The 27,644-nt window shown below is 41.5% G+C and overlaps 1 protein-coding gene across 4 annotated transcripts in view; it reads left to right on the top strand.

Moving 5' to 3' along the window:
• The window catches only part of Gpcpd1 (glycerophosphocholine phosphodiesterase 1), a 55,962-nt gene extending 36,032 nt beyond the window's left edge, over positions 1 to 19,930 (top strand). For 2 of the 4 annotated variants that reach the window (XM_013512296.1, XM_013512300.1), the window contains 10 exons: positions 1,564 to 1,656; positions 3,528 to 3,560; positions 4,553 to 4,630; positions 5,264 to 5,303; positions 6,651 to 6,712; positions 8,491 to 8,556; positions 11,550 to 11,686; positions 11,853 to 11,988; positions 12,488 to 12,663; positions 16,728 to 19,930. In XM_013512296.1, the coding sequence (XP_013367750.1) occupies positions 1,564 to 1,656; positions 3,528 to 3,560; positions 4,553 to 4,630; positions 5,264 to 5,303; positions 6,651 to 6,712; positions 8,491 to 8,556; positions 11,550 to 11,686; positions 11,853 to 11,988; positions 12,488 to 12,663; positions 16,728 to 16,917 (1,011 nt within the window). In that variant the 3' untranslated portion in view covers positions 16,918 to 19,930. The remainder of the gene's footprint in view (positions 1 to 1,563; positions 1,657 to 3,527; positions 3,561 to 4,552; positions 4,631 to 5,263; positions 5,304 to 6,650; positions 6,713 to 8,490; positions 8,557 to 11,549; positions 11,687 to 11,852; positions 11,989 to 12,487; positions 12,664 to 16,727) is intronic. The other 2 variants (XM_013512298.1, XM_013512297.1) reach the window with 2 other exon arrangements.
• The last annotated feature ends 7,714 nt before the right edge of the window (positions 19,931 to 27,644 follow it).

Raw genomic sequence — 27,644 nt, 5'->3', positions numbered from 1 at the left:
CTTGAGCTCGCTTTGTAGCCCAGGCTGATCTCGAACTTGCAACAATCCTCCTGCCTCAGCCTCCCAAGTGCTGGGATTATAGGCATGCACCACCATGTACAGCTTGCTGAGCAGTCTGAATCCAGTTGAAGAACAAATTCTGTAGGCCACCACTATTCCAGAACATGGTGCTCTGGGACTTCTCAAAGCAGTCTTTCAGTTTTGTAGTTCCCGAGGCTACAAAGGGTGGAGACTTGCTACTTCTTGTACTGCCCTCAGGCCATCTTTTCTATTGTCCTGTTTCTTCCCAGCAGTTAAGATCTCCTCTGCTCTGTCTTTGTAGTTCTCTGCTTTACTAGAGCTTCCTTTCTGGCCAAACTCCAAATGTGTAAAATCATTCTGCTGTGCTCCTTGCTCTTGATTTTCAACATAGATCTTGATAAAAGTCCCCAGCAATAGCCATGCCTCTGCCTCAACATTTGACTGCCTTAAAATTCTTCTGCCATATTAGTCTTCACCCTTTATCTTAGTCTCAATTAAAGTCTCTGGAAGTGAGCAAAGTGCAGACAAACTTTGCCAAGCTGTAACACATGTTCTGGAGTCCAGCAGGCAATGTAGTCCTTCCCAGCAGAAATACCGAGTCTGGTCTTTACTGGATTTCTGGGCCCGTGAGCTCTGACCAGAATCTCCCTTGCAGTACACCCTAAGGCATTCCAGTGCTACTTTTTTAGGCAGTATCTCCAAACCTTTCCAAACGCTTCCCACTAGCCATTCCCAAAGGCTCCTGAACCACATGGCCAGGTATAATCACAGCAACGATCCCACTTCTCTAGTACCAAATTCTGTCTTAGTTACTTTTCTCTTATTGCTGAGACAAGATACTCAATACCCAAAGTTAAAGGAGGAAAGTTAAAGGAGGTTATTTAGCTCACAGTTTGTGAAGGTTTCAGCCCTTAATTGTTGGCTGCAAGGATGGAACATGACAGAGTTCATGGCGAAGACAACAAAACAAGAGCAAAAAAAGGGGAGTGTATCATTCTTGTTGCCTGATTCTGTTTTATCTGTTCAGCAGTACTTATAGTTTCCTCTTTAATCCAGTACTGACATTTCTAAGAAAGGCTATCAGGTATGTTTAGCTCAGGTGCACCAAGGAACAGAGCAGACAGGCTCTGCAGCGTGCTCTCTTCCCCAGATTTAGCTATTCAGCTGTGGTGTACGAGGGTGGGCAGCAGGGCAGGAACCCTTACTATGCCTGAAGCTCCTGCCAGCTCAGATCCTTTTCTGCTGTTGACACTAGCAGAGGTGACACCTGTGAAGGCTGCCCCGCTTCTGCAGACATGCCCCTGCATGTGAATTGATTAGTGGCCCTTTTTGCCAGGAAGAAATCATGCTTTTGCAAAAGAGAAAAATAAATTGCTTCAGCAAAACCTAGAGTTATTGTACTAAATAACTTGTGAGAAAATTCTGTTTCTGTGTACAGATCTTTAGTTTTATAGTGAACAACAAATTTGCATCCTTGTCCTTTTAGAGCTCTTGTACACTAGATAATATTTTGCAAAAACTTGTTTCCTTTACTTCTCTCAGGGCGCAGCTTTTGTAGAATTTGATGTCCATCTTTCAAAAGACTTTGTGCCTGTGGTGTATCATGATCTTACCTGTTGTTTGACCATGAAAAAGGTATGTTGATATTCTCTTATTTTAAACTTCTTGTGAAGTGAAAGGTTAAAAATTACAATGCTTTTCCTATTTTTAGTTATTTTCACTTACTTAACAGTCAGTTAAGTTTTTGGTGAGTTATTGTCAGTCCTTTCCTTCCTCAGGCTCATGCAGAATTGAGGAAGTAAGATGGAAATGTAGACGTCCTGGAGAAGGGCCTCTGTGCTGCCTGTGTTCCTAACAAAGGGACGGACCAGGCAGTTTCTGGGTCACTGTTCCTGTCAGCTGTATTGAGGCAGGAGAAGAGACTATCAGTTTGCAAGGCGCCTGTCTATTTCTGCTTTGTTATTTCCCAAATTAATAAGCTACTATGATTTAGCTAACGCTGGAGGAGCCACAGTGAAAAATTAGAGAGGTAGTGCAGAGTCAGATAGAGGAGGGCTTCGTGAAAGAGGGTTAGATCTAAGAGGCAGAGGTACAACACTATATCCAAGAAGGGAACCACTCAGAGCTGTGCTTCAAGCCCAGTGCTTTGCTAACTGGTGGAATAGAGATTTCAGAGCTCACGGCTGGGAGGCAAGGGGAGTAGTACCGCGGGCCCCTGGGGCAGAGCCATCAGGGAGGGTGGAGGGAAGGGCGTCCTGGAGTGTAGGGTCAGAATAGAGTTTGGGAATGCATGAGTTTTTAAGAAATTGTCATGGTGTGCAGACATAATTGCCATTTAAGCCACTGAACTTCAGTATACAAATGAACCCAGTGGTTTCTCAGGGATTTGAAGTAGGTTTGTATAAGTCAGCCTTTCCTCCACTAGGACAAAATACCAGACACAACTTAAAGAGGAGAGGTTTAGTTTTGGTTCACAGTTTCAAAGCTTTCAATCCATGGCTGGCTGCCTCTGTGGAATGGTCTACAGAGCATCGTGGCCAAGGGGCATCAGGAGATAACTGCTCACCTCCTAATGGCCAGGGCAGAACACAAGAGGGGAGCATGGGCAGGAAATACGGCCTCCAAAGGCTCCCCCTGCTCCAGCAGGCCCCACCTCCCAGGGGTACCTGTGCTTTGCACATCAGCGGCTTAATCCACTGAGTATCGCACCCCTAACCCAGCCACGTCCCCGGTAATCTCATGATGCAGTCAAGCTGCAGTTCAGGTTAGCCAGTCAGGGGTCATTTGGTACTTCCTTTACAACTGTCTTGGTATCATTTTCAGGTGTGTTGATTTCAAGTTACGGCCAGTGTGCTAACAGGCATAGAACTACCAACCACTGTGTGTTGTGCAGAAGAGTGTAACAAGGCACTGGGCTCTCCACTAGTAGACTCTAGACAGTGTTAGGGGGCTGGGGGCCCTATCATATATGTGTGGAGAAGGAAGGAAGGGAAAAATGGATCTATTTAGGGGTGACAAACCTAGAATAATTAAAATAGAGTAGTTTGTTTTTGTTGTGGCTGAACGTTATTTTAAAAATCTGAGTTTAGGCTGGACATTTGTGTGTAATCCCTGCACTCGAGAGGCTGAGGCAAGGGGATTGCTGTGAGTTTGAGGCTAACCTGACCTGTGTAGCGAGACCCTGTCTGAAAAAATAATAACAAATAAATTACTGTTGCCCTGTTTTTACCAGTCTCTGTTGTTCTGAAGTTGAACTTGAATGAATTAATTGGGACACAGTGAATTATGAATGTAGTTTAGTATGTAGTAGGATTTTGTTTTGGGGGGTTGTTTGAGACAGGGTCTCACTATGTAATACAGGCTGGCCTTCAACTCATGGCAAATAAGTACAGTTCATGTCCATTATTTCAAAAATGCAAATAGTTCAAATGGTTATGAAATGCAAAACAAACCTTTTTCTTGATCTCACTCCCTTACTCTTATTAGTTTTTTGTGTATCCTTCCAGAAAAACTTTATGCATAAGCAGGTTTGTACCCATGTACGTGAACAAACACTATGCGTATATATATATATATATATATATATATATATATGCAATGGCTTTCAGCGCATTTGTTGGATTTGCTGGGATTATAGGCGTGTGCCGTCACGCCTCGCTGGCATTGGATTGATGATTTATTGGTGGTATCTTAACTCCTTTCCTTAAGATAGCAGTCCTTCCAACAGTGTAATATTTGATGAGGCATTACAGCCTAGTAGAGGAGATTTGCTTAAGGAGGAAAATGGCAGATTGGGCTTCTCATTAAATAGTAATACCTATAATGTTGGCCAACCCCCCCCCCCGCCCCCACAATTTCTTAGTATGGCTGCTTTTTTTTTTTTTTTTTTGAGACAGGGTCTCACTGTGTAGTTCAGGCTACCTTTGAACTCACTATGTAGCCCACGGTGACACACGTCTGTAATCCCAGTACTCAGGAGGATCATTGTGAGTTCGAGGCCAGCCTCGGCTCCATAGTGAGTTCAGAGGCCAGGTTGAACTGCATAGCAAGACCCTGCCTGTTTCAAAAAAATGTAATAAAGCTAATTCTATATAATACTTGCATGTTGGTTTCCTAGACATGTGGCATGGACATGTGTCAGAATGTATCCAGCATGACAGGAAGCAGGGGCAATGATGCCTGACATCTCGCTCTGTCCTCAGTTGTGTCTTCAGTACTACTACTTTTTCCCAGCTAGTGTTTTCTTCCAGTCACTCCTGACCTGCATTAAACACAAAAGCCAGCAACTGAGGGTGTAGCTCAGTGGTAGAGTGCTTGGCAAGCATGCATGAGGCCCTGGGTTTGATCTTTAGCCCTGCCAAAAAAAGCCTAATTGTAAGAGCTGGGAGTTAAGAAGGGCTTTTCTGCATGATCATTATAGCTATCTCATAGCTATGCTCATCAGTAAATTCTGATCATAGGCTGTATATTGTAAACATTCAGCAGTAATTAGAATGGGGCTTGTCCCTTCCCTTTTTTTTTTTTTTTTTAGAAATTTGATGCTGATCCCGTTGAATTATTTGAAATTCCAGTAAAGGAACTAACGTTTGACCAACTCCAATTGTTAAAGGTAATGATGGTAGTAAAAATATAAATTAACCATTAGACTTGGTGCTACTTGTACTTTTCCATAATATGCTAATATTTTGTCTGCACGCAGGAATGACTGTGTATTCAGTGTGTATAGAGGAAGCTCTTCTAATTCGAGAGAAATGGGTTTAGGCTGATGCTCTATTTTTGCATCCACAAAAAGCTACGCCATAAGTCTTTGTAGACCTTCATAGACCCTTCACATTCTCAGGCTGCTTCCAGCCTGTGGTAGCCCTTTACTCTTTTTACTATATTCTACAATAGGCTGTTCACGTGGTAGTGATTTTACACATATTATAAATTCCTAGGTTGCTTGTATATTTTGTTGTAGCATCTAATTTTACAGGATCCCCTTATTCTGTTAGATACCTAAATAAATGGCTAATACAAATATTTTCCTAACTTGCAAATTTTATATCCCTTCCCTCCTTTCATGACGAACTTAGGGCACATGTAAAATATATACTGTAGTTAGTGCGCTTGTTCTTACTAAGCTGATCATGCTACATTTTAGAATCTTTCCTAATTTATCAGGTTTTCAGGTTACCATTTTATTAACCGTCTCTTCATAGATGATGGCTTTATTTCTGGTTGCATTTTTTCTGTTTTGCAGCTTTCTCATGTGACTGCACTAAAATCTAAAGATCGGAAAGGTATGTACTAGTATGAAAACACTGCTTTTATTTTATAATTAGCACTTTAGGATATTCCTTTAACCAGTCTAACGTTCCAATTCCAGGTTATTTTAGTGACTGTAATCCTGGGCCATTTTACTATAATTTCATATATGTGAGGTACTTCTATATTAATTTTCAACTGAATGTCATGTGTATAGTAACCATTTTATTGTTTTCCCTTAGTTTGATGATGAAAGTTATTCAAAGTTTTGTATTTATCAGGCTTTCTAAAGCTACAGCTATTGCAAAGTAGAGTAGTATAGAATCTGAATCTAGAGCCAGGAGTCTGAAACAGCATTATCATTCACCACCTGTGACCTTGGACAGACTATATCACTGGACCACTCTGTGCCTCCATTTCCTCAGAGCTTGTGACTCACTTTGCCTTCTGGTCCTGTAGAATGTAATAGCCCGTGCCATTCATTTGTTTATTGTATCCTTTTTGAAAACCTTTATTTTGTTTATACCTGCTCCCTTTAACTAGCGTAGAAGCCTGTCAAGGCTGGGAAAATGGCTTTCTATTCTCAGGGATGTACTTTTACAGTGCGATACATGTGGTAGGTTTTCATAGTTTATCTGCAATTGTGGTCATGTACAGTGTGAATACATTTGTGAAGAAATTGTGAAATGCTTAAGACTGTAAAGAGTACCTGCAGAGCTTAAATGTGATTGTACAAATTTATAGATTTTTATAATTATTAGCAGCCAAATGAGCTTTAAGTTATTTAACTACAATTTTTCATGATTTTAGTCTGTGAGTATAAAATACACGTTGGTAGGGCTTGTAGGGATATTTGTTTTTTAGAAAAGAAAAGCTTGTTTTAATTTTTTTATTTTTGGAAAAAAATACTGACATAAGATCTCTTTTTTTTTTTAAAGAAAATGAAAAAATAATCTGTTTTAGACTGAATGACAAAAGCCACAATAGTCTTTTAATCTCTTAATTTCTGAGCTGATTTTTACATTTCAAATAGAAGTCTTAGCAAAAGGATACTATCCAGTTCCTTCAGGAATAATAAATCACTTCTCATGACAACTTGTAAAAGTATAGTGGTTCAGTTTCTGTAAGAAAATAATTTTTGGGACCCAGATTGACATTTACACTGAAGTGTGGCAGAGTAATCTTCATGATGGGTACTTAGTTAACAGATGCAGTTTTTAATGCTCAACATGAATAAATGAATGCAAGAGCTTTCAAAAATCCTGCATTTCCAAACAGGACCTCATAAATTACTTTAATGCGCTCTCTATTTTTTAGGGTTTAGGAAAAGATGTCAGTGATACAGTGACATTTTATTTATTATTTGTCATTTAAAATTTCAGAATCTGTAGTTGAGGGAGAAAATTCCCTTTCTGAAAACCAGCCATTTCCTTCTCTTAAAATGGTAAGTTGATTCACTAAAACTAGGGCAAGGGTATTTTATTAATTGTGTTATTGCCTAAATAATTGATTTTGGTCATTAAAAAGACTGTGTCAAAGACACATTAACTTAATTTATTACCTTGAGTGCCCTTAGGCAAAAAACCTGTTTTCTTTTTTGTGCTAGGGATTGCATCCTTTGTATCCCATACACTAGACAAGTACTGTACCACTGGGCTACATCCCCAGCCCTTTTATTTAGAGAGAGGGTCTGGCTAAGTTACCCAGGCTGGCCTCCAACTTAAGACTCTCCTTTCTAAGCCTCCCTGAGTAGCTGGGATTACAGGTGTGCGCCACCGTACTCAGCTAAAAAGATATATTTTTGTGTGTTGTAGTTGTGCTGCCTATTTGTTCATTGGGTTATATTTATTTTAAGACAGGGTCTAACTGTGTAGCTTAGGCTTGCCTTGAACTCACTATGCTCCCCAGGGTGGCCTTGACTTGCACTGATCCTCGTGTCTCAGCCTTCCAAGTACTGGGATTTCAGACATTGCACCACCATGACCTGGCTCATCCCCAGCCCCTTTTTTATGTTTATTTTTTTATTTTGAGACAAGGTCTCACTAAATTGCCTAGGCTGTGCCTGAATTTGTGATCCTTCTGTCTCAGCTTCTGGGAGTGCTGAGACTACGGGCACACACTAATATGTCCTGCTTGACTTTCTTATGGGTATCAAAAATCATGGTGAACATTTAGATAATAAAAAAACTTTATTATACAGTAAAAGACATATTTCCTCTTACAATACTCCCTGTCATTTTGAACACAACTTATCCCATTATTCTTGCTACCATCTGAGGTAATTCTGAACATCTTGTTACATGAGTCTCTTTGTGACTTCCTCTATGGCCTGGAAGGGTTCAAATGCCATTTGTTTTATGGCCTTTTCTATCAAGCGAGGAACATACAAATGTGTCCTTAACTACTCTGTTTACTATGTCTGACACCATGTGTCTTCTGGCTCTTGCCCAAAGTAAAAATGTTCATAAAAGGTAAATGTTTTCAATCTATTCAAGACATTGAGGCAGTTACAACTCCATAACTAAAGACACAACAGAATATTCACCATATTTTTCTTTTTTTGTTTGTTTTTTGGGACAGGGTCTTGCTATACAGTTTAGGCTGACCTTGAACTCACTGTGTAGCCCAGGCTGGCCTCGAAGTAGCCCAGGCTGGCCTTGAACTCACTGCAGTCCTCCTGCCTCAGCCTCCTGAGTGCTGGGATTTACAGGCATGCACCGCCATGCCTGGCTTACCATACTTTTCAGTCATACCTTCTGTTTAAAGTAATAAAGTCAGCCAGGTTATCAACGAGGTTAGCAGTTCAAATATGAGAGAAGATAGTGGTTTTTACTGAGGACACAAAACGTTTTATCCTTATTTAGTGATATTCTTATTGATTGCTTTTTAAAATTATTTTTCTTTTCTTTTAAAGAGTAAAAGAAGGATAACATAGTAATAGGGGGGCTTACCAAATTACAGACAAAGTGGTAGGAAATTGTCAATGGTTGTTTTACATAAATTGTTATCTACAAGATAATTTCTCAGGAAATCATAGATAAATAATAATGAGTTACAGACAAAAGAGGAAGGAGATTATCAGTAGTTGTTGTACTATACTTTGGTATCTTCACAGTGGCTTCTAAATTGATTGCTTTTTGTAATAATTGTGGTTTTTTTCCTTATTCTATCATCCGTCTTACCAAAAACAAAAAAACTCACCACAAACAAACAAAACTCTAGGTTTTAGAGTCTTTGCCAGAAGATGTGGGGTTTAATATAGAAATAAAGTGGATCTGCCAACAAAGGGTAAGTAATTCTCTATACAGTACATTTTTGTCCCTGCCCCCATTTCTAAAAAGTTCTTTTCTTTCTTTTTTTGTCTTTTTGAGACATGGTCTCGCTAGGCAATTAAGGCTGGCCTTGAGCTCACTTTGTAGCCCAGGCTGGTCTCAAACTCACGGCGATCCTCCTCCCTCAGCCTCCAGAGTGCTGGGATTAGAATGCTGGGATTATAGGTGTGCGCCACCACACCCAGCCTAAAAAGTTCTTTCAGTTCTTTTTATTTTAATGGAATTAAGTGAAACTTAAACATCTTGTAGCTGCTTCCATCAAAAAGTGATATACCAGTTGGAGAAATTTCAATCTATGTATGTCTTGTATGCTCATTTATATGAGTGGTTTCTAGGCATACCTATGGACAATCAAAAACTCTGACTTAGTTTTTTTTTTAATCTTCAAATTCTCCATGCAGGCATATGTTTTAGATAATTTCCTAAGCAAATTTCTGAACAGCTGGCAATAGTTCCCCAGAAAAGGGAATTTCTTGCAGACAGATTTTAAGTCATTCCTACATTTATTCATTCCTTTATTTAACAAGTATGTATTGAAAAACTGCTATGGGCCAGCCATTTTCTGACTGGGGGCAAGTAGTGAACAAAATAGACAAGGCTTTGTTATCGTGGAGTTGACTATTGTCTATATTAGAGAGGGGGATATGTGTAAATGGATAAAATACTTGGTCAGAGGACTGGCCTGGGGCAGGGTGTTAAGTGTTAATTCAGGTATCATAATTGGGCACTGGGACTAATACCCTGGCATTGGCTGTGGTTAGAATAATCTCTTCACTGCCTTCAGATTAGGCTGTTTGCAGCAGGTTACACTGGTCCTATTCAACCTGGATTTTCCTAGTACGTGGTTTTACTTTTCTGAGCTTATTCTTAAGACTAAATTTTTTTTTTTTTTTTTGGTCTGTTTTGTCTTTTTGAGACAGAGTCTTGCTCTGCAGTTCAGGCTGGCCTTGAGCTCACTTTGTAGCCCAGGCTGGTCTCAAACTTGGAACGATCCTCCTGCCTCAATCTCCTGCATGCTGGGATTACAGGCGTATGCCACTACACCTGGCAAGACTAAATTATTTTAAAGAGTAATATTTTAAATATTTAAATTTGAATGTCAGTAGGGTTCTTTGTATCTTGCCTGTATTTGTTGAATTATTTTAACTTTTTTGAAGGTACTTGACATCTAAAACCCAAAGAATGAGATTTTGCAGTATATCTTAAGAGTAATTTTTATAATTCATAAGGTTACTTTAGGGTTTTTGATAAATGGTTATTCATAGTAGGATCTCATTTAACAGATGAACTATCTTTTTACTTTTCATTTTATTTTTTTAAATGTCGTATGGTTTATAAGATTATAAGTCATAATAGACTGCAAATTGCCACATTATTTTGTTTTGCTTTGTTTTTTGTTGTTTTTGTCTTTGACACAGTCTCACTGTGTATTCCAGGCAGTACTTAAACTCTTGTTGGTCCTCTTGCCTTAGTCCACATCATCTTTTATTTTGCTAACATTAAAGCTTTAACTGTTGGTAATACAGTTTATTCCTTTTTCTTTTCTTTTTTTTTTTTTTGAGATAATGTCTCACTGTGTAGTGGCCTCGAACTCACTGTGACTTTCTTTTCGTAGTCTCCCAAGTGCTAAGATTACAAGGGTGCATCACCCAGCAGTTACCTTTTTTTTTTTAAGGAGACATGAGAAGGTTTTTTAGACAAAGGATACACTCGGGCATAGTGTGGGTGCTCAAATATGGTTCCCAGTAGTTCCTTTTTATATGAATATGTGTACCTGATAGTAGTTGCTGTGCGATCAGTAAATAACCGTGAAGTTTTAGGCAAGTCAATGTTTTCAGGTCTTTGGCTTCCTTTTCTGTGAATTAGGTGGGAGTTGGTCAAAATCACTCTGAGATCCTATTCCATACCTATTAGAATGGGCATAGTCAAAAAGTCAGAGCTAACCATGTTGGTGAAGATGTGAATAATGGGAAACTTGTGTGTGCTGTTGATAGGAATGTAGATTGGCCCAGCTATTAGGAGACACTGAAGGTTTCTAAACAAGTTAAAAACAGAATTAGTACATTACCCGTCAGTCCCTCTTCTGTGTATGTAACCAAAGAAATGAAATCTCTATCTTGTGAAAGAAACTTGTGTTCCCATCTTCACCCCAGCTGTGTTATAATAGCCAGTCTATAAACAACCTGAAGCTGGGGATAAAGCTCAGTGGCACAAGCACCTCCCTGGCAAGTGCAAGGTCTTGAGTTGGATTCCTGGTACCAAAAAAAAAAAAAAGAACTTAAATATAAACAACCTGCATTGTCCACTAGGGGACAAAGAAAGTAGGGTCCCTGTGTGTGGTGGAAATGCACTCAGTGCCGGAACTGAGCAAGGTCTCGCCATTTGCCGCACACACACAAGCCTGCAAGAGGTTATGTGCTAAGTGAGATAGGCCAGCAACAAAGAGAAAAATTTTGCATGATCTGTATGTGGGGTCTGTAAAACCTTTCAATTAAAAATATACAGAAATAGTGAGAAAAAACCAATGGTTACTAGGTCAGGGAGGGGAGGAGGACAAGGGGAAATACAGGTTGAAGGGTACAAAGTAGCAGATTTGTAGGATGAACAAATCTAGAGATGTCACATGCAAGAGGACCCTGAGTAAAAAACTGCTGCGTATGAGATGCATGCAGACTGGATAGATTTTAGCTGCTCTTGTTATAAAAAAGTTGTTCAGGGCAACTATGTGAGATGGCAAGTAGTTAATTTGCTTTAGTTTAGTAGATTTCTCACTATGTAATATATAACATCCTATTGCATACCTGAAAAAACATAATGAAATATATTTAAATTTTGTTTAAATGTGAGTTAGACTAGGTGCTTTCAAGAATCTTTGGTTTTATTTTTGCTTTCAGTGCTATGATTCTATAGAGTGTGTAATGGCTTTCATTTTCCTTTTTTTCTACACAGGATGGAATGTGGGATGGTAACTTATCATCATATTTTGACATGAATCTGTTTTTGGATATAATTCTAAAAAATGTTTTAGAAAACTCTGGGAAGAGGAGAATTGTATTTTCTTCATTTGATGCAGATATTTGTACAATGTGAGTAATACCGAGTTTTTCTTTTGTATGTGTAGCATGTAGCTCACGGTATAATCATGGCTGCTGGTTGTCCAGATTTCCCCCTTACTTGTTATGTTTTCTAAAATTTCAAAACAATATTATAATTAGGGTCCATGAAAAATACTTTTTAAATTGTCCTTTTTAGGGTTCGACAAAAGCAGAACAAATATCCCATATTATTTTTGACTCAAGGAAAATCTGATATTTACCCTGAACTTATGGACCTCAGATGTCGGACCACCCCCATTGCAATGAGCTTTGCACAGTTTGAAAATCTTCTGGTAAGTTATGTTTGAGGTTTTAGCTTTTAATTTTCTATGTTTCTGCCTTTTATGGCAATAGTAAATACAGTTTCCTATTACTTTACACACTTTAACTATTAAGGTCTAACTAATATGTAACAAGCAGGTAGCTTTATTTACTTGGATGTGAGTGTGCCCACACATTCAACATTTGTGTTTATAAATCATACCCAGGCATGATGGTGCATGCTGGTAGTCCCAGTACTCGGAAGGCTGAGGCAGAAACATTGCTGGGAGTTCAAGGTCAGCCTGAACTACATAGTGAAACCCTGTCTCAAAAACCTAAATAAATAAATAGCATACATGTATTAGTAATACACTGTATATATGAAATATCCATTACAAACAATAGGGTAATTCTAAGAAAAAATTCTCATCTTCTCTCTCCCTGTCTGCTCTACTCTAGAGAGCCCCTAACCTCGATAGATTATGAATTTTTAGCATTTGCAGCAATTGCATGACTTACTTGTAAATACAGTTTTTCTTCTTTCAGGGGATAAATGCACATACTGAAGACTTGCTCAGAAACCCATCCTATATTCAGGAGGCAAAAGCTAAGGGCCTCGTCATATTCTGCTGGGGTGATGACACCAATGATCCTGAAAACAGAAGGAAACTGAAAGAATTTGGAGTGAATGGTCTAATTTATGATAGGTACTTGTTTTGCATAAAAAAATCTTCGTGGAATGTTAGAAAAAGTATAGCTTTCTTCCTTTAAGATACAAATAAAATTAAACTTAGTTAAAATTCTGTACTTCAGCCTGAGGTTTATCTTGACATTTGTCAGTTTTTTAAACTGTGAAGTATACCAGAATCACTTTGAGTTGAAGTGCCCAGGCCGTGACATAGGTGCATGAGTTGTCTTGCGGGTGAGAGAGTGTCCGTCTTCCCTAGACTGCTTTCCTACGTACCAGCTTTCTCAGTGGCCTCGTGTAGGGCTGTGACTTGCAATCTTCCTGACATTGCTTATCTCTCACTCAGACCATTCTCCTGACCTCAGACTCCAGTGGATCCAGTTTCTCAGACCAGATCCTCAGAGTCTTCTGTGTCATCTCGTACCCCAGATCCAGTCAGATGGGAAATCTTGTTGACTCCGACTCCCAAGATACTGCGGTAGACACTGCAGCCTGGCCACCCCCTTGCCCTCTCCACATCGTCTGTTCTCACACTGCAACTAGAGGGAATCTTTTTAACCTCAGTAGAGCATGTTCTCACCCAAATAGACATGGTCTCCGGTCACCTTAAGGAAAAACCAAAGTCATGACAGGAGGGCCCCTTGCACAAACTGGTTCCTTCCTCCACGCCACCCACCAGACCTCCTTCCCTCACTGCCCTTGTTTCCTACAGCTTTCTCCCATCTTCAGAGAAAGATTCCTGTGAGGACTGACTTGTCACCTAGTGAGTCTCCCTGAATAAACCTCTAACCCCGATGTGCTTCTTGCCTTTTTTCTGCATGTCATTTATCACCGTCTGATGCAAACACACACATACCCAGTGTCTTGTCTGCTTTTCTTCCGGTCATCTTTCAGCCGACTCTTTTCCCTTCCTTAAGTGGATAGACATCATCAGCTCCATAAGGGAGAGGCCTCTTCCCATTTTGCTCATTCCCTCCAGAGGCCAGAACAATCAGTATGTGATGCATAGGAGGAGTTCTTTTTTATTTTTAACTGGGATTCGGACTCAGGGCTTCCCACTTGCCAGGCAGCCACTGTGCCACCGAGCTGTATCTCCCAGGAATTCTTAATTTACATCGTGCTCTCTTGATTTTTCATTATGTTAAGTCTGAGGGGCAGAAAGGTTGCTTGGGTGTAAAGAAATTTGGGGTTAGAATGTTATCACAGAAAAGTGATAAAATCTTCACCAGACCTGCTCATAAAAATACTTTCCTTCCATTTAGTTCATATTACTCTGTCCTGAAAACCTTTACCACTTTATTGTTTCTTTTTGTTTATCACTTTTATAAGGCCTTTTTAATGTGTTTTTCTCCACAGCTTTGTCTGAACAAATCTGATTTTTAAATCATTATTCAGGTATTCCCTGCCTGAGTTTAGTTATTTTTAAATGAAATAGCGTGAACTGTGGCCCTTTTTAATAGACATTTTCAACTAGTTAAATGAAAATTAAACCTCCAATTTAACAAATAAAAGGAAATGCTGGCTTTAGCAAATCTTTGAAGATTTGGTGTGTGTGTGTGTACAGAAGAAAGAGTGATGCAGCTGTTTGTAGGCTAGAGAAGTGTCCTCTGAGATGATGCCATATGCAGCTTTGAGGGCCTATAAATTTTAGGCAGATCCTTCATCTCAAGGACATTCACTGGTTGGAGCCAGTGAAAATGAGAGTAGGAAGATACTGTGTGATAGCATAGGGGCTAAAGAAAGTTCTTGTCTTCATGTATTTAAAGGGGAGGAACTGAATTGGAATTTTGAGAGTTGCATTTTAGGTGGGGACAAGCATGAATTGGGCAGGATCCTGAAGCAATGGAGTCTTCATGAGAGCCTGGCACTGGGCTCTTCTGGGCGCTGCTGAGAAGTAGGGTGCACTGTGTTAGAGGGGACTTCACTGGTAGGAACTTTGTGGGATTTATTTTTCTTTTTAAAATATAATCAAAGAACAGCATGTATATAATTTTACAATTCAAATAGTTCTCTAAGGTTTAGAGTAAAAAATAGTGTCTTGTACCTATGCTTTCTATTCTAATGGAGTTCCTCAGAGTTTTTTTTTTTAGCTGTTTTCTTCTGATATTTTACTTCTGTATTTCAAAATGATGATACTTGGTAGAAGGTTTTGGATGATTAGTGATTTGGAGCCTTTGAGGCACTTCTTTGGGAGATGTAGTGAAAGTGGATTATTTCAGATTATCAAAATGATTCTACAAAGGCACCAAAACACAGCAGCTTTCACATTTAATCACATTTATGGTAGATTATCTCATGTAAACCTTATTTGATTTTCTAATTTTTTGGAAAAGTTTTGCTTTTATGATCATGAGTAGGCTGGACTGGGTGGTTGTCTAATTTTGGTATCAGAGATAGGGCTGAACTCAGTTAATTTATCCTTTTTCCTTTTTAGTTTTTGGGGTACCAGGAATTGAACTCAGGACCTTGCACTTGCCAGGCAGGTGCTTATGCCACTGAGCTATATCCCTGGCCCCCTTTTTTCTTTTCAACTAAAAATTATTTGTGTTTGCCAAAATGATGTTTTAAAAGAATTCATCATGTGTCTGCATTTAGACATTATCAATAGTTTTGAAGTCCCTGTGTGCCTCTACAAGATTCTGTTACCTCATCTCTCTGACATTACCACCCTTACCACTTATCAAATTATTCTCTTTAAAACCTTTTAATCTTATTTCTGTCCCTAAACCATGTGATTTAGTTTTGTTTAGTTTTAACTTTATACTTTTTCCATGTCATTAAAATTAATCCACATTTTTACATACTAGTTACATAGTAGTAATTTTCATGGATGTATGATAGTCCATTGTTTATTCTGCCATTTAAGAACATTTAGGGTGTTGCCCTGCTTGGCTGTTATGCCCATTGTTCCATACATTGTTTCCAGAGCAATCCCATTTCACATTGCTATACAGTGCACACATAGATATGTATGTGTACAAGTGTGTACCTAAACAGAATTTTAAAAATAGTTCTCCTTGAATATTTTCTGTTCAAGGTTATTCACTTGTTAAATGTGAATCTTAACCTTCTAAGCTAATGTTATGACCCGCCAGGTCTCTAACTCTGCACATTCAGGTTCCAGCCAGTGGTTCAGTCATTAGATGCATAACAGGGCTGTTGGTGGCTGTCTGGCGTAGGCTGTCCTGTGTTTCCTGGGTCAGTGCAGCTCACCCCAGTTCTCAGCAGTGATCCTGTTAGGCGTGTGGGAGTTGCATCAGTACATGGTTCAGACACCAGGTATAAGGAAGACTGGTGCAGGCTCACCGGGGCACGTTGTGTGATGGTCACAGGGTGTCAGTGTCCTCTTAGGAAGACAGTCCTGACTCACCTCCTTTTCACCAGGATGGCTCTGGTACAGATGGCTCTGCCTCTGTGGCCTGGGCCCGGCCTAGAGACCCTGCTTGCTAGCATTCCTGAATGCCACCTCCTGCTTCCTGTTGCCCAGATCTTTTTTGATCTTTTTTATTATTACTGATACTGAACACGTACTTTTGCATTTCCTGACCAGGGAAAACATGGAAAGTAAATGGCTTTTAGCACATAGATATCTGGACATGTTAAGGCTGGACACAGATTCTGTTTTTGGTTTTTTGGGTTTTTTTTTTGCGGTACCGGGGATTGAACTCATGACCTTGTGCTTGCCAGGCAGGCACTTAATGCCACTGAGCTATATCCCCAGCCCCTGGACACAGATTCTGTATTAGAAACCATTCTCCATTAGTGTTTTATAGGCATTTCTCCATCTTTAAGATAAAAAAAAGAAAGCCAGGTGTGGTGGCACACGCCTGTAATCCCAGTACTCAGGAGGCTGAGGCGGGAGGATGGTTGTGAATTCGAGGCCAGCCTGGGCTCCAAAGTGAGCTCAAGGCCAGCCTGAACTGCATAGTGAGACCCTGTCTCAAAAAGACAAAAAAGAAAAAAGCTCTGTAATTTGTATGATTCAGACATTTTGTGAAGGAATTCTTATGAAAAGGTTAAGTCAGGCAGATCTAAAGTATGCCATAGAATTGTTTTATGTATTTTGTGTTTGTTTTATCATAGGATATATGATTGGATGCCTGAACAGCCAAATATATTCCAAGTGGAGCAGTTGGAGCGCCTGAAGCAAGAATTACCAGAGCTGAAGAGCTGCTTGTGTCCCACTGTTAGCCACTTTGCCCCCTCGTCCCTCTGCGGGGATCCTGACAACCATGTGGATGCCAATGGCATCGATAACGTGGAGAGTGCTTAGACTGTTCAGGGCACACACTGCTGTTCTGGGTGTTCACTTTTCATCATTGAGCATTGTTTGTCTCTGCCTTTTGGGTTTCTCAGTCCAATGAAGCAATAATGAAGTATTTTACTCTTCACTACAGTTCTTGGAAGAATTTCAAGTATGCTATTTAAATCACTTGGCCAGGTATAATTGCCAGTCAGTGTCTGTACAATGAGAAAACCTGTTGGTTGGTAAATATCTTTAAATATATAAGCCTGTAATGTTAAACCTACATTAAAAGCATAGAACTTTGAAATTAACTATATAAATATCATATTTACACTTAGCTTTCATTTGATCAGGTCTCAAATCTTCTAGCCTTTGCGGAAAATGACTATGCATACTTATACCTGACCATGGAGAAGATAAGTACCTCAAACGCATGCATTTGCACTGGTGATTCCAACTGCACAACCCTTTGTGCCATCTGTGTATATAGGTTTTGGGTTTTTTTTTCTTTTACATGAATTGACATGCACACAAACTGTTTTCATTCAGTCTGAGCCTGGAGGCTGCTGCCATTTTTTCACTTAACCAAACCAGCCTGGAGGTGCATCTTGGAACTTGTTTCATAAATCTTTCAAGAGTTGTTTTGCATAAATGTTAAAATTTCAAAATGCTGCAGGGTAATTTAATGTACAAACTATTAGCAAGAAGTATGTATTGCATTATTAGAGTAGATCACAATATGTAAATCCAGTTCAATGCATGCGTTAGGTTTTAAGCATGAGATTGTACACCTTACTGTGTAGTCCTTGTATCTGGTGCTAGGTGAGCGTAAGATGATGGCAAGGACTAACAGTATTTTGTTGCCTAAAAAAAAAACTGTTTATAGGCATTTAAAATATGCTTACTTAGTGTCTCTCGCTACGTATTATACATCATTGCTTTGTGGTGTGTTTTGTGTGTGTGTGTGTTGTACAGTAGTTAAATCTCCATGCAAAAAAATAAATGTTCTGAATTCTCATGTTGGTATTCTTTATTGGTTAATATATATCATGTGTGTAATTTATTTAGGAATGTAGAAGATCTTACTAAATGTATATGCATGGTTTTAGGATTATGCTAAGGTTTCATTAGAAGCAGATTTTATTGATATAACTAATTTAAGAATGAATGTTAAAAAAATTGATATATTTTCTTCATGATAAAATAGAATTTCAAGACGGTGTTACTTTTGTAGAATGGTTTTATAATGTTGTTATGAGAAATTGAACTTTAGTGTTGACCCGAAGGGGACTACCTTACTTGCGTCTACCTTTTCCTGTGTATTCTTCCTGCGGCAGTTTGTTCATGTATTGTCATACTTTGGTAGCAGCTAAGACTCCAAGACTTGAAATTACATGTTGTATCTTTCATTTTTAAGCTAAGCAATGCAATTTGGGTCAGATCTTAATTGTGCGAAGATAGGGTCTGAAATCTTATGGTGTTTGTAACACTGATGTTTAGGGAAAAATAGTCAAAGAAATGGGGTCTTCTATAAGTTTTCTATACTTTTCCCACATTGGATGAGATTTTTAACATTTTGATGCAAATTGGGCACTTTTAGGAAACTGAAAAAGACTGTTCTTAGTCTGCAGACACAGCACATTCCCTGTGGTAACCTGATCAACTATGTCTGTGCATTTCCAGTTCTGTTTCTGCCTGGTCCCCGCTTCCACTCCCAGCTCCATTATGAGAACTCACAGGCAGAGGGAAGCAGGTCCTAAGGGAAAGGGGACAGACAGTGAGGAAGGGAGGCGGTGGGTGGGTGAGCTTCCTAAGTCTGCTGAGCAGGGCCTCCAGTAACTGCTTTGGTGGCTGCCAGCCCCTGGGTGCCTGCTTGCTTTCCTGTCCCTCCCTCACTTAACACCAGTGTAGTGGAGGATTCAAGCCATTTAAGTGAGGGTAAGTCTGGGTGTGTGTCATTAGCTCCCCCTTGACACTCACACTGCCTTCTGTGCCTGCTGCCTGGAAGCCTTGGCCGCCCCACTCACTGTCCCTGGGAGCCGCCCTGTGTCCTCCAGCCTTTGCCAAAACTCCCTCAGATGGGCGGCTCCATGTTTCTACCCATGACAGCCTGACACGTGCGGGGCACACCGTGCCTCTCAGTACCGCTCAGCTGTGTGGGGTCTGTCACCTACCAGGCTGCGGCTCTTCATGCCAGAGACCTCAGCTGACTCACTTTGACTCATTTCCACTGTTTGGAGCAGAGTAGAAAAGGAACGCTGGAATCACTGGGATAATAGAGTTGGTAGCAAATGTCCTCCAGAATTAAGTGACTTTGTTACATGAACTCTGAATTTTTACTTGGAGCTGATCTACGGTTTGAGGAGTGGGATGGTTTGTTGGTGTCCATTTTGAATTGTACAGCTGTGATTTTAAATTTGTACTGTCTAGAAAGAGTGAAACATTGGGTAAAATACCACTGTTGGTCTGGAATTGTGTACTGTGGCTGCTGGATGTGGGCGTGAGGCCCACCTCTCACCCCTGTGTGGGTGCTGTCCGAGGGCCACCGTGGCTGGCTTCCTGCCATCTGCTTACCTCGCTCCAGTGTTCATGTAACACCCGTCTCCTCTCCCCTCCAACGCCCACGCATCCGCCTACCTCAGTGCTGCTTTTCTTGTCTGAAAAGCCTCTGCCTTCTGTCCGTGTCCTGCTCGCTCGGTGCCACCTCCTTGGTAAAACTTGCCTCTGCTTCTGATCTAATCGTGATAACCATTGCAGATGGTCTCTAAATCACCACTTCTCCAGCTGGGGCAATAAATTCAGAGCGGTCATCCCGCTTACGAGGTCGGAACATGACCCTAGTCCATCTCACTATGCTGCCTTTGCAGTCTTGTGGCACTTGTTGGCATGAGCTTTCTTATGGCCCCTCCTTCTCTGTAACAGGTTATTTCTCTACGAAGATTGTGAGCCCCGTCAGGGCAGGCGCTGCTTTGCATTCTAACACTGCTCTAGTGCTCTGTCCTTAACTGTGGACTAGATAAATAAACAGTGGTGGTAACAACCCTGGTTTCCTAACATTGTTTCTCAGTGTTTTGTGCGGTGTGCTTGACTGTGTTGTGTAGAGTTGTGTGCACATGTGTGTGTGCCTGGTGTGTTCACATCTGCAGTTCGCTCCTTGGAGTCATATTTGATGAGTCCCTGTAGCCAGTTTTCTGTTGCATGCTGAATGAGGAAAATTACAGTAGTGGCTTAAGCCATCACTCACTGACAAGGTGAAGATAAATAAGGTCCAGCTTTCCCCCAGGGTTGGTTGCCCCTTCCTGGGGCAGTGCAGTATCCGTGAGTCCTGCAGCTCGTGGGTTAGTGGTAATGAAGGAATCACCTTGGGGAGCACTGCTGTGACCTGTGGCACAAACCATCTCATTAGTCCTCAGGGACAACCTTTGCCCTGTTCACCTCTGCTCTTTCTGTTCACAGCTCTGCTGGATTGTGTTTCTCACAGTAGTGGAGTTTTGCCACTTTGGGTTGATAGTGGAGTCCTGCCGATTCAGACTTAGGTACAATTGATGCACTCATTCACTCATTGATTCACCTAATTCACTCATGTTTTAGGTTTTGGATCATGTACTTTGGGGATATAAAGTAAAGTATTCATAATGAAGGGACTGTATTATTTTGGCACTTAGGATTGGATATTCATTAAGTACAGTATAACCTCTTGGCTTGTAGAGACTGGGGAGAGCTGAGCACATGGTTAGGACTATGCCATGTGTGTGTGTTGGAGGAGAGGAGAGGGTGTGAGCTGGCACAGTTCATGGGCTCTCAGAAGCCCTTTCAGCATAGGATAGTGGTCAGGATGGCTGGGAAACCAGCCTTGAGTCACAGCTGGTGTAAATCCGGTCCGGCTTGTGGTCATGCAGTGTTCTGGGGAGCCGTCTGTTAGCCATGGAGAGGGAACTACGAACACCAGGTCGAGGCTTGAAGTCCTTTAGGAGATACTGCTTTGTTACTGATTTTAAAGAAAGGAAATGACAACGAAGGCAAGTGTTTAAAAATAAGGAAAGTCGGGCCGGGCGTGGTGGTGCCTGTTTGTAATCACCATGAGTTGGAGGCCAGCCTGAACTACATAATTGTGACCTTGCCTCAAAAAAAACCCTAAATAAATAAATACATATTGATTAAAACATTTGTTGCCAAATTTTCTAATTATCTCTTCATGTCCATCTGATTTCATTCCTTTTTTCATAATTGCATTTCTTTTATTAATGGAAATAACTTCCTTTTTATCTTGTAATAGGCTGTTTTCTTTCTCCTCTATAGTCATGATTACCCGGGGCTCCTCCATGGAGATGACAGTCTGGCCAGAGGGAGAAGGCAGAGTATGCCCCGGGCCCCCTCATTCCTGTTGGACTAATTGGTAGGATGGGTCTGAGCTCTGGGGCCTCCGCTTCAGAGGGCAGACCGATCTCCAGTGGTCTCCTTTGCATTCAGAGCATGGACCAGGGGGCTTCTTAGGGCAGTTCCTCTTGAGGTGGCCTGGCTTTTAACAGCAGTAGCAGATGAATGTAGTTGTCGAGTTCTTCTTGGGGCCCTGAGAATCAGACTTGGGGGGTCTGTTTCTCTTAGCGCTGCAGCAAAAGCAGCTGCTATTTCTCGGTCTCTTTGTTTTCTCTCCTTGGCCTTCTTGTCACGGCTATGGAATACTGAGGAGGCAATTCTAACTAACATCTCAAGTGAGCCATCTGGGGCAACAACCATTTTTGTAGCTTTTTCTCTCCAGTCTCCCATGGCATTGGGATCCCACAACCACTTAGTGTCCTCTCCCCAACTGTGTGCAGACCTCTCCAGAGCTCCACGTGCTCCTCCACTGCAGCCTGTACTGTCGGGAAGAATGGCTTCCAGGGGGTCTCCCCAGGTATTGGGCAAGGTCCTCCTGGTTTCCAGCTCCAAATAGCTCCTGTGATCCTGGTCGACTAGACCTCTGAGTCTTTAGGCATAATCTGTATTCTCATGTTCTCTGAGTCCTTCTTCAGCAGCTGCTCCTCCGCTGACTGTGGACCTTTCTGGTTCTCAAGGGCAGGGGCAAGAGCGACCCATTGTGTGGCACGTATACCCAGGGATTTCTCCATGTTGGAATGATTCTTGCATGTACACAGGCGGTCCTCTGCAGCTAGCGTGTGGCAGGCCAGTTGTGTCATTGCTTCTCTGTGCAATAGTTCTGGAGTGCTTGGTGGTGGCCCGCCTGAGGGCCGGTGTGCACCAGTGCACCCTGCACGTGCGGCTTCCCGGGCGCAGGGTGCCCTCCTCCCGGGTGCCTGCATGGCTGGGGGCTGGCCCAAAGGCCAGCACACCCCATATGTGCAGCTTCCCGGGCGTGGGGTGCCCTCCTTCCGGGTGCCTGTGTGGCTGGGGGCCAGCCCACAGGCCAGCGCACCCCGCCACGTGGCTTCATGGGCTCTGGGGGCCCCCTCCCAGGCGCCTGCATGGCTAGGGGCTGGCCCAAAGGCTGGCCCACCCCTCTGCACAGCTTCCCGGGTGCCCGGGGGCTCCTTTTGTCTCTTGGACTCACCCTAAATTAATTTGAGGTCTTTTTTAGGTTGTTCCATAATGAAGTCCTCTGGTGATCATTTTTATTTGCTCTTAGTAAATGTTTCCTTGTGTGTTTTGGCATTTTTGTTTCTTCCCTTCCGTCTTGCAGCCTCTGCTGATCTTGTGATTGTCTCCCTCGGGAACGCCAAACCTTGGTCTGAACCTGGTATATGATCTGGTTAATGACAGGTAGAAGGACACTTGGGACATGGTTTCCCCCCACCCTCCCACTCCGGTATCACCAAGTTGCTTCATTTTGAATTTTGGTCCAAGAAGATTATCATATTCTATTCTAGTCATTTTTGTTTTAGCTTTTCATACTTTGTCCTTTTTTCTTGGACATAATTTTCTTCTAACAAGAGGTGGATTCTGTTGTTTCATCCAAGAAAACTGGACTGATACAAAATGAACACTGACACATGTATGTAGGTACCTACATTGTGTGTGGAGCAAAGATTGGCTTGTTTGTCATGAACTCAGAGTTATCATTAATATTTAAAGAGCTGCCATCAGGCCAGAGATTTAGCTCAGTGGCACAGCGCCTGCCTGGCAAGTGTGAGGTCCTGAGTTCGGTACCTGATACATCCCCAAGAAAAATTGGCTGCCATCACAGGGCGTGTCCTTTGGGAATTCTCACCTGTCGGTGCAGCCCTGTGCCAGGATCTGGGCACATGGAGGAGCCTGACAGCTGAACTCTGGCCCTTCCTGGCGTACTGTGTCCTACTGAACGTGGCAGGAGGCTGGAACAATGCTGAGCTAGGTTTTCATGTCGGGTGACTTATGTGATTTTTGTGGAGAAGCCCAGTGGAGCTTCGCCATTTCCTGTGCTTTCTGACCTGGCACTTTGGCCTCCCCTTAATCTGTCAGGCCTTTCACAGCCCTCTCATAAATCTCTTCTAAAGCAGTTAAGTGGTATATTGTGTGCTTCCACCCAAACAATGTGGCTGATAGACTCTGTGCCCTTGCAGAGGCTTGTGTGGATGCCCTATGGGCCCCTGCATGCTCCAAGGCAGTTCTTAACGACTAGGCTTACTGCTCAGCCGCCTGCCTTTTTGCCCCAGTATGCTACAAGTAACTTAGTGTTAACAGAAGTATTAAGTAGTTCAGGTTGGTGCTCATCTAATGCGGTGTGAGGATGGGTTAACCACTCAGCAGACCAGCTCAGCTAAGCCATCCCCTTGCTCTGAGTGGTGTCACTCCTTCTGTCTCAGGAACCCTCTCCTTCCCTGTGCCCTCCAGCCTCCCTGCCAGCGTCTTCCCCCTGAGCGCCAGGCCACTCTCCTGCTCTGGTGCTTCGCTTCACCATTTTTCTATGAATTCATCTCTGCAAAACCTGCTCAGTGGCCTTGGGGCCTTCTGTGAATTTCTACCCTAAGTGCAGTGCCCTTCCTTTCCCTCTAAATTCCCAGAATGGCTGGGTACTACCTGCTTCACAGCTGCTTTCCTTGTTACTTGTGTGTCTGTCCAGGACAGAAAGAATAGCTCTCTGGGCCCAGAGATGCATACCTGTCCTGCTACTCAGAAGGCTGAGACAGGACAGTTGCAAGTTTGAGTCAAGCCTGGGCAACTTAGCAAAAACCTCATCTCAAAAAATTTAAAAGGGCAAGGGATGCAGCTCAGTGTCAGAGCACTTGCCTAGCATATGTGAGGCTCTGGGTTCAGTCTCCAGTACCTCCAAAAAACCAATGAGACGTTGCTTTGATGTCATCAATACTTCCATCAGCAGGGCTGCTCAGTGGGGCTTGTCCCAGTAGTTAGGACGCACACTTGCCTTGTGTGTTTCAAGTGCTCAGTATGGCATTATGTGTGGACTGTGTGATCCATTATGGTCAGAGTCTCAGCACTTGTTTTACCTTTTCATACTTTGTCCATTTTTCCTGGACATAATTTTCTTCTAACAGGAGGCATATTCTGTTACTTCATCCGAGAAGATTGGACTGATACAAGAAGAAGACTGACACATGTAGGTGCCTACAGTGTGTGGAGCAAAGACAGAAAGAAGAAAAAGACAGAAAAAAGGTGTCCAAAAGGAGTTTAACTTCACTTCCACCCAAGAAACCTGCTCCTGAAATGTCCGGCACATAACCATCTTCTCAGCATTGCCCTCACCCAGCCATGGGCTTGCTCACCAGTCTGTGCCAATCTGCCTTCCTGCTCCTGCCAGAACATTCATGGCAGCTCTCCCCAGACTTCTTTAAAATTAGTATCCATTTGCCATACATACACATTCATTGTGGGGGGTTGGTACATGTACTATTGCATCGATCCTTTTTGTTTTTTCCCCTGTCCTCTCTTACCACTCCCTCCATCTCTAGATCCCCTTCACATCTGCAAAAGATCTATCTCCCTGTTTCCTATTTTCTTTTACTTTGCTCTTTTTTTATACTTCAGAGTTTTCATATGAGAGAAACCCCATACTTTTTTTATACTTCAGAGTTTCATATGAGAGAAACCCCAGTACTTAAGCTTGTGTATCTTATAAGCGATGGCATGAGGCAGAGACCAGCCAAGACCACCAGGCTTGTGTTAAGGCAACAATGGTGTGGAATTTATTGTACCTGGGTGCAGGCAGACAGAAGGCAGAAAGGCTATCTGTGGGGAAGAAAGGGAAGTGGGTCTTATAAGGATTGAAAGAAGCAAGGGACATTGGGTGAGAAGATGTTAATAAACATCAAAGTTCTCTGGCAGTCAAGCACCTCAGCGGACAAAGTCCAGTGGACAAAGTCAATTTTCGAGTGTCTCCAGAGGTCCCAGAACCTGTAAGATACCTTGTCCTGTCTTATCTCTTTTATGACATCCTGTGTTTGCCAATAATAGCTGTGGTGCTCAGCTGAGTCGCTGCTGAAAATAATGCCTCTGCTGGCAAACAACAGGTTGGGGGCTGGGAGAATCAGGTCTGATTTGAGCCTTACATCTGATTTATTTCACCAAGTATTATGGCCTCACAGTGTATCCATTTTCCTATGAATAACTCTGAGTTATCATTTATTGTATGTAAATGCTGCATTTTCTTTATACATCTGTTGGACATATAGCCTGCTGCCAATATTTAGCTATTATGGATTGTGCTTCTGTAAACATGGGTATGCATATATACCTGTGATAGAAGTGCTTAGCTCTTTTGGGAAGATACCTAGAAGGGGACTAGCTGGGTGGAATGGAATTTCTAATTTTAGTTTTTTGAGGACTCTTCATACTGATTTCCATAGTGATTGTACTAGGTTATACTCCCACCAATAATGTAAAAGGGTACCTGTTCCCCCACAGCATTGCCAGCATTTGTTTTTTGAGTTCTTGATGATATCTATTCTTTCTAGAGGAAGATGGCATGTTAGTGTTGTTTTAATTTGTATTTCTGTAGTGGCCAGAGATGATAAACATTTTTTTCATGTACTTACTGGCCCTCCATACTTCTTGTGAAAAGTATCTGTTCATGTGAATTGCCCATTTTATTGAGTCTTTTTTTGGGGGGAAGGTGTCTAATTCTTTGAGGTCTTTTTTATTCTAGATATTAGCCTTTGATCAGAAGAGTAACCGGTGGAAATTTTTTCCCATTCTGTAGATTGTCTCTTCACACTGTTGGTTATTTCCTTTGCTGTGTAGAAGCTTTTATTTTGCTGTGATCCTGTTTGTTGATTCTTAGTGTTATTTCTTGTGCAACTGAGGTTCTATTGAGAAAGTCTTTGCTTATGCCTGTGTCTTCCAAGAGTTTTACCTATTTTATCTTCCAGCAGATTCTATTATTTTAGTGCATAGTGAGGAATATGGGCCTAGGTTCAATCTTCTGCGTGTGGACAACCAGTTTTCCAGCAGCATTTGAGCCTTACATCTGGCTTATTTCACTAAATATTAAGGTCTCATGGTGTATCCATTTTCCTATGAATGACTCTGATTTATCATTTATTGTGTGTAAATGCTGCAAGAGGTTATCTTTCCTCCAGTGTGTGCTTTTGACCTCTTTGTCAAAGATCAGATGGCCAAATGTACCTGGGGTTGTTTTGGCATCCTCTGTTTTATTCATTGACTTCCATGTATGGTTTTATGCCGGTGTCATGCTGGTTTTTTCATGGTAGCTTTGTTATATAGCTGCAGGTCCAGGATGACTCCTACTTTGCTCTTGTTGTTCAGGATTGCTTTTGTTATTCTGGGTCTCCCCTGGTTCCATATAAATTTTAGGATTATTTTTCCTAATTTGGTGAAGAATATGTTGGTGTTTTGATTGTGTATTAAATGTATAAATCACTTTTGTAATATACCAATTTTGACAATATTAGTTCTGCCTATGTAGGAATAGGAATATTTTCCCATTTTCAGGTGAATTCTTGGATCTGCTTTTTCAGAGCACTGTAGTTTTTGTTGTAGATGCCTTCTCCTTCCTTGGTTAGTACCTGGGTTTTGTTGTTGTTTGAGACAGGGTCTTGCTATCTAGTTCAGACTGGCCTTAAACTCACTATGTGGCTTAGACTGGCCTTGAACACAGTGATCCTCCGGCCTCAGCCTCTTAAGTTCTAGGATTACAGATGTGTGCCACAATGCCCAACACCTAGGTATTTAATGTTTTTAAGCTATGGTGAATGGTATTGTTTTCTTGATTTCTCAGGTGTTCATTGTAGGTATACAGGAATGCCTGGTTTTTGTGTAATGTAACTTTGCTGGATTTGTTTATTGGTTTTGGGAGTCTTTAGGTGGAATTTTTTGAGTCTTCTGTGTAAAAGATAATGTCTGTGAATAATGGTTTGAATTCTTCCTTTTATATCTATCTATGTATCTATCTATTTATCTATGTATCTATCTATCTATATATCCCTTTTATGTCTTTCTCTTGATTGCTCTGGCTAATGTTTCAAGGATTATATTGAGCAGGAGTGGTGACAGAGGACATCCTTGTCTTGTTCCTGATTTTAGAAAAAAAGCTTTGCATTTTCCCCCATTTACTATGATGTTGGCCATTGGTTTATCATAAATGGCTTTTCTCAGATTGAGATAAGGTCTTTCAGTACCTATTTTCTTCTGGGATTTTAACCATGAGGGGATATTGGGTTTTGTCAAAGGCTTTTTATGCATCTGTTGGGATGATTGTGTGATTTTTGTCCCTCTGTTTACACGATGGATTAGATTTACTAATTTATGAGTGTTGAAGTCCTTCAATCTTGGGGTGAAGCTACCTTCCCTTTTTCCTTTCCCAC

The sequence above is a fragment of the Chinchilla lanigera genome, unplaced genomic scaffold (assembly GCF_000276665.1).
Source record: "Chinchilla lanigera isolate Chin_1 unplaced genomic scaffold, ChiLan1.0 scaffold00014, whole genome shotgun sequence".
Classification (NCBI taxonomy): domain Eukaryota; kingdom Metazoa; phylum Chordata; class Mammalia; order Rodentia; family Chinchillidae; genus Chinchilla; species Chinchilla lanigera.
Note: the sequence above shows the minus strand (reverse complement) of the source record. Positions and strands in the feature narration are given on the sequence as shown.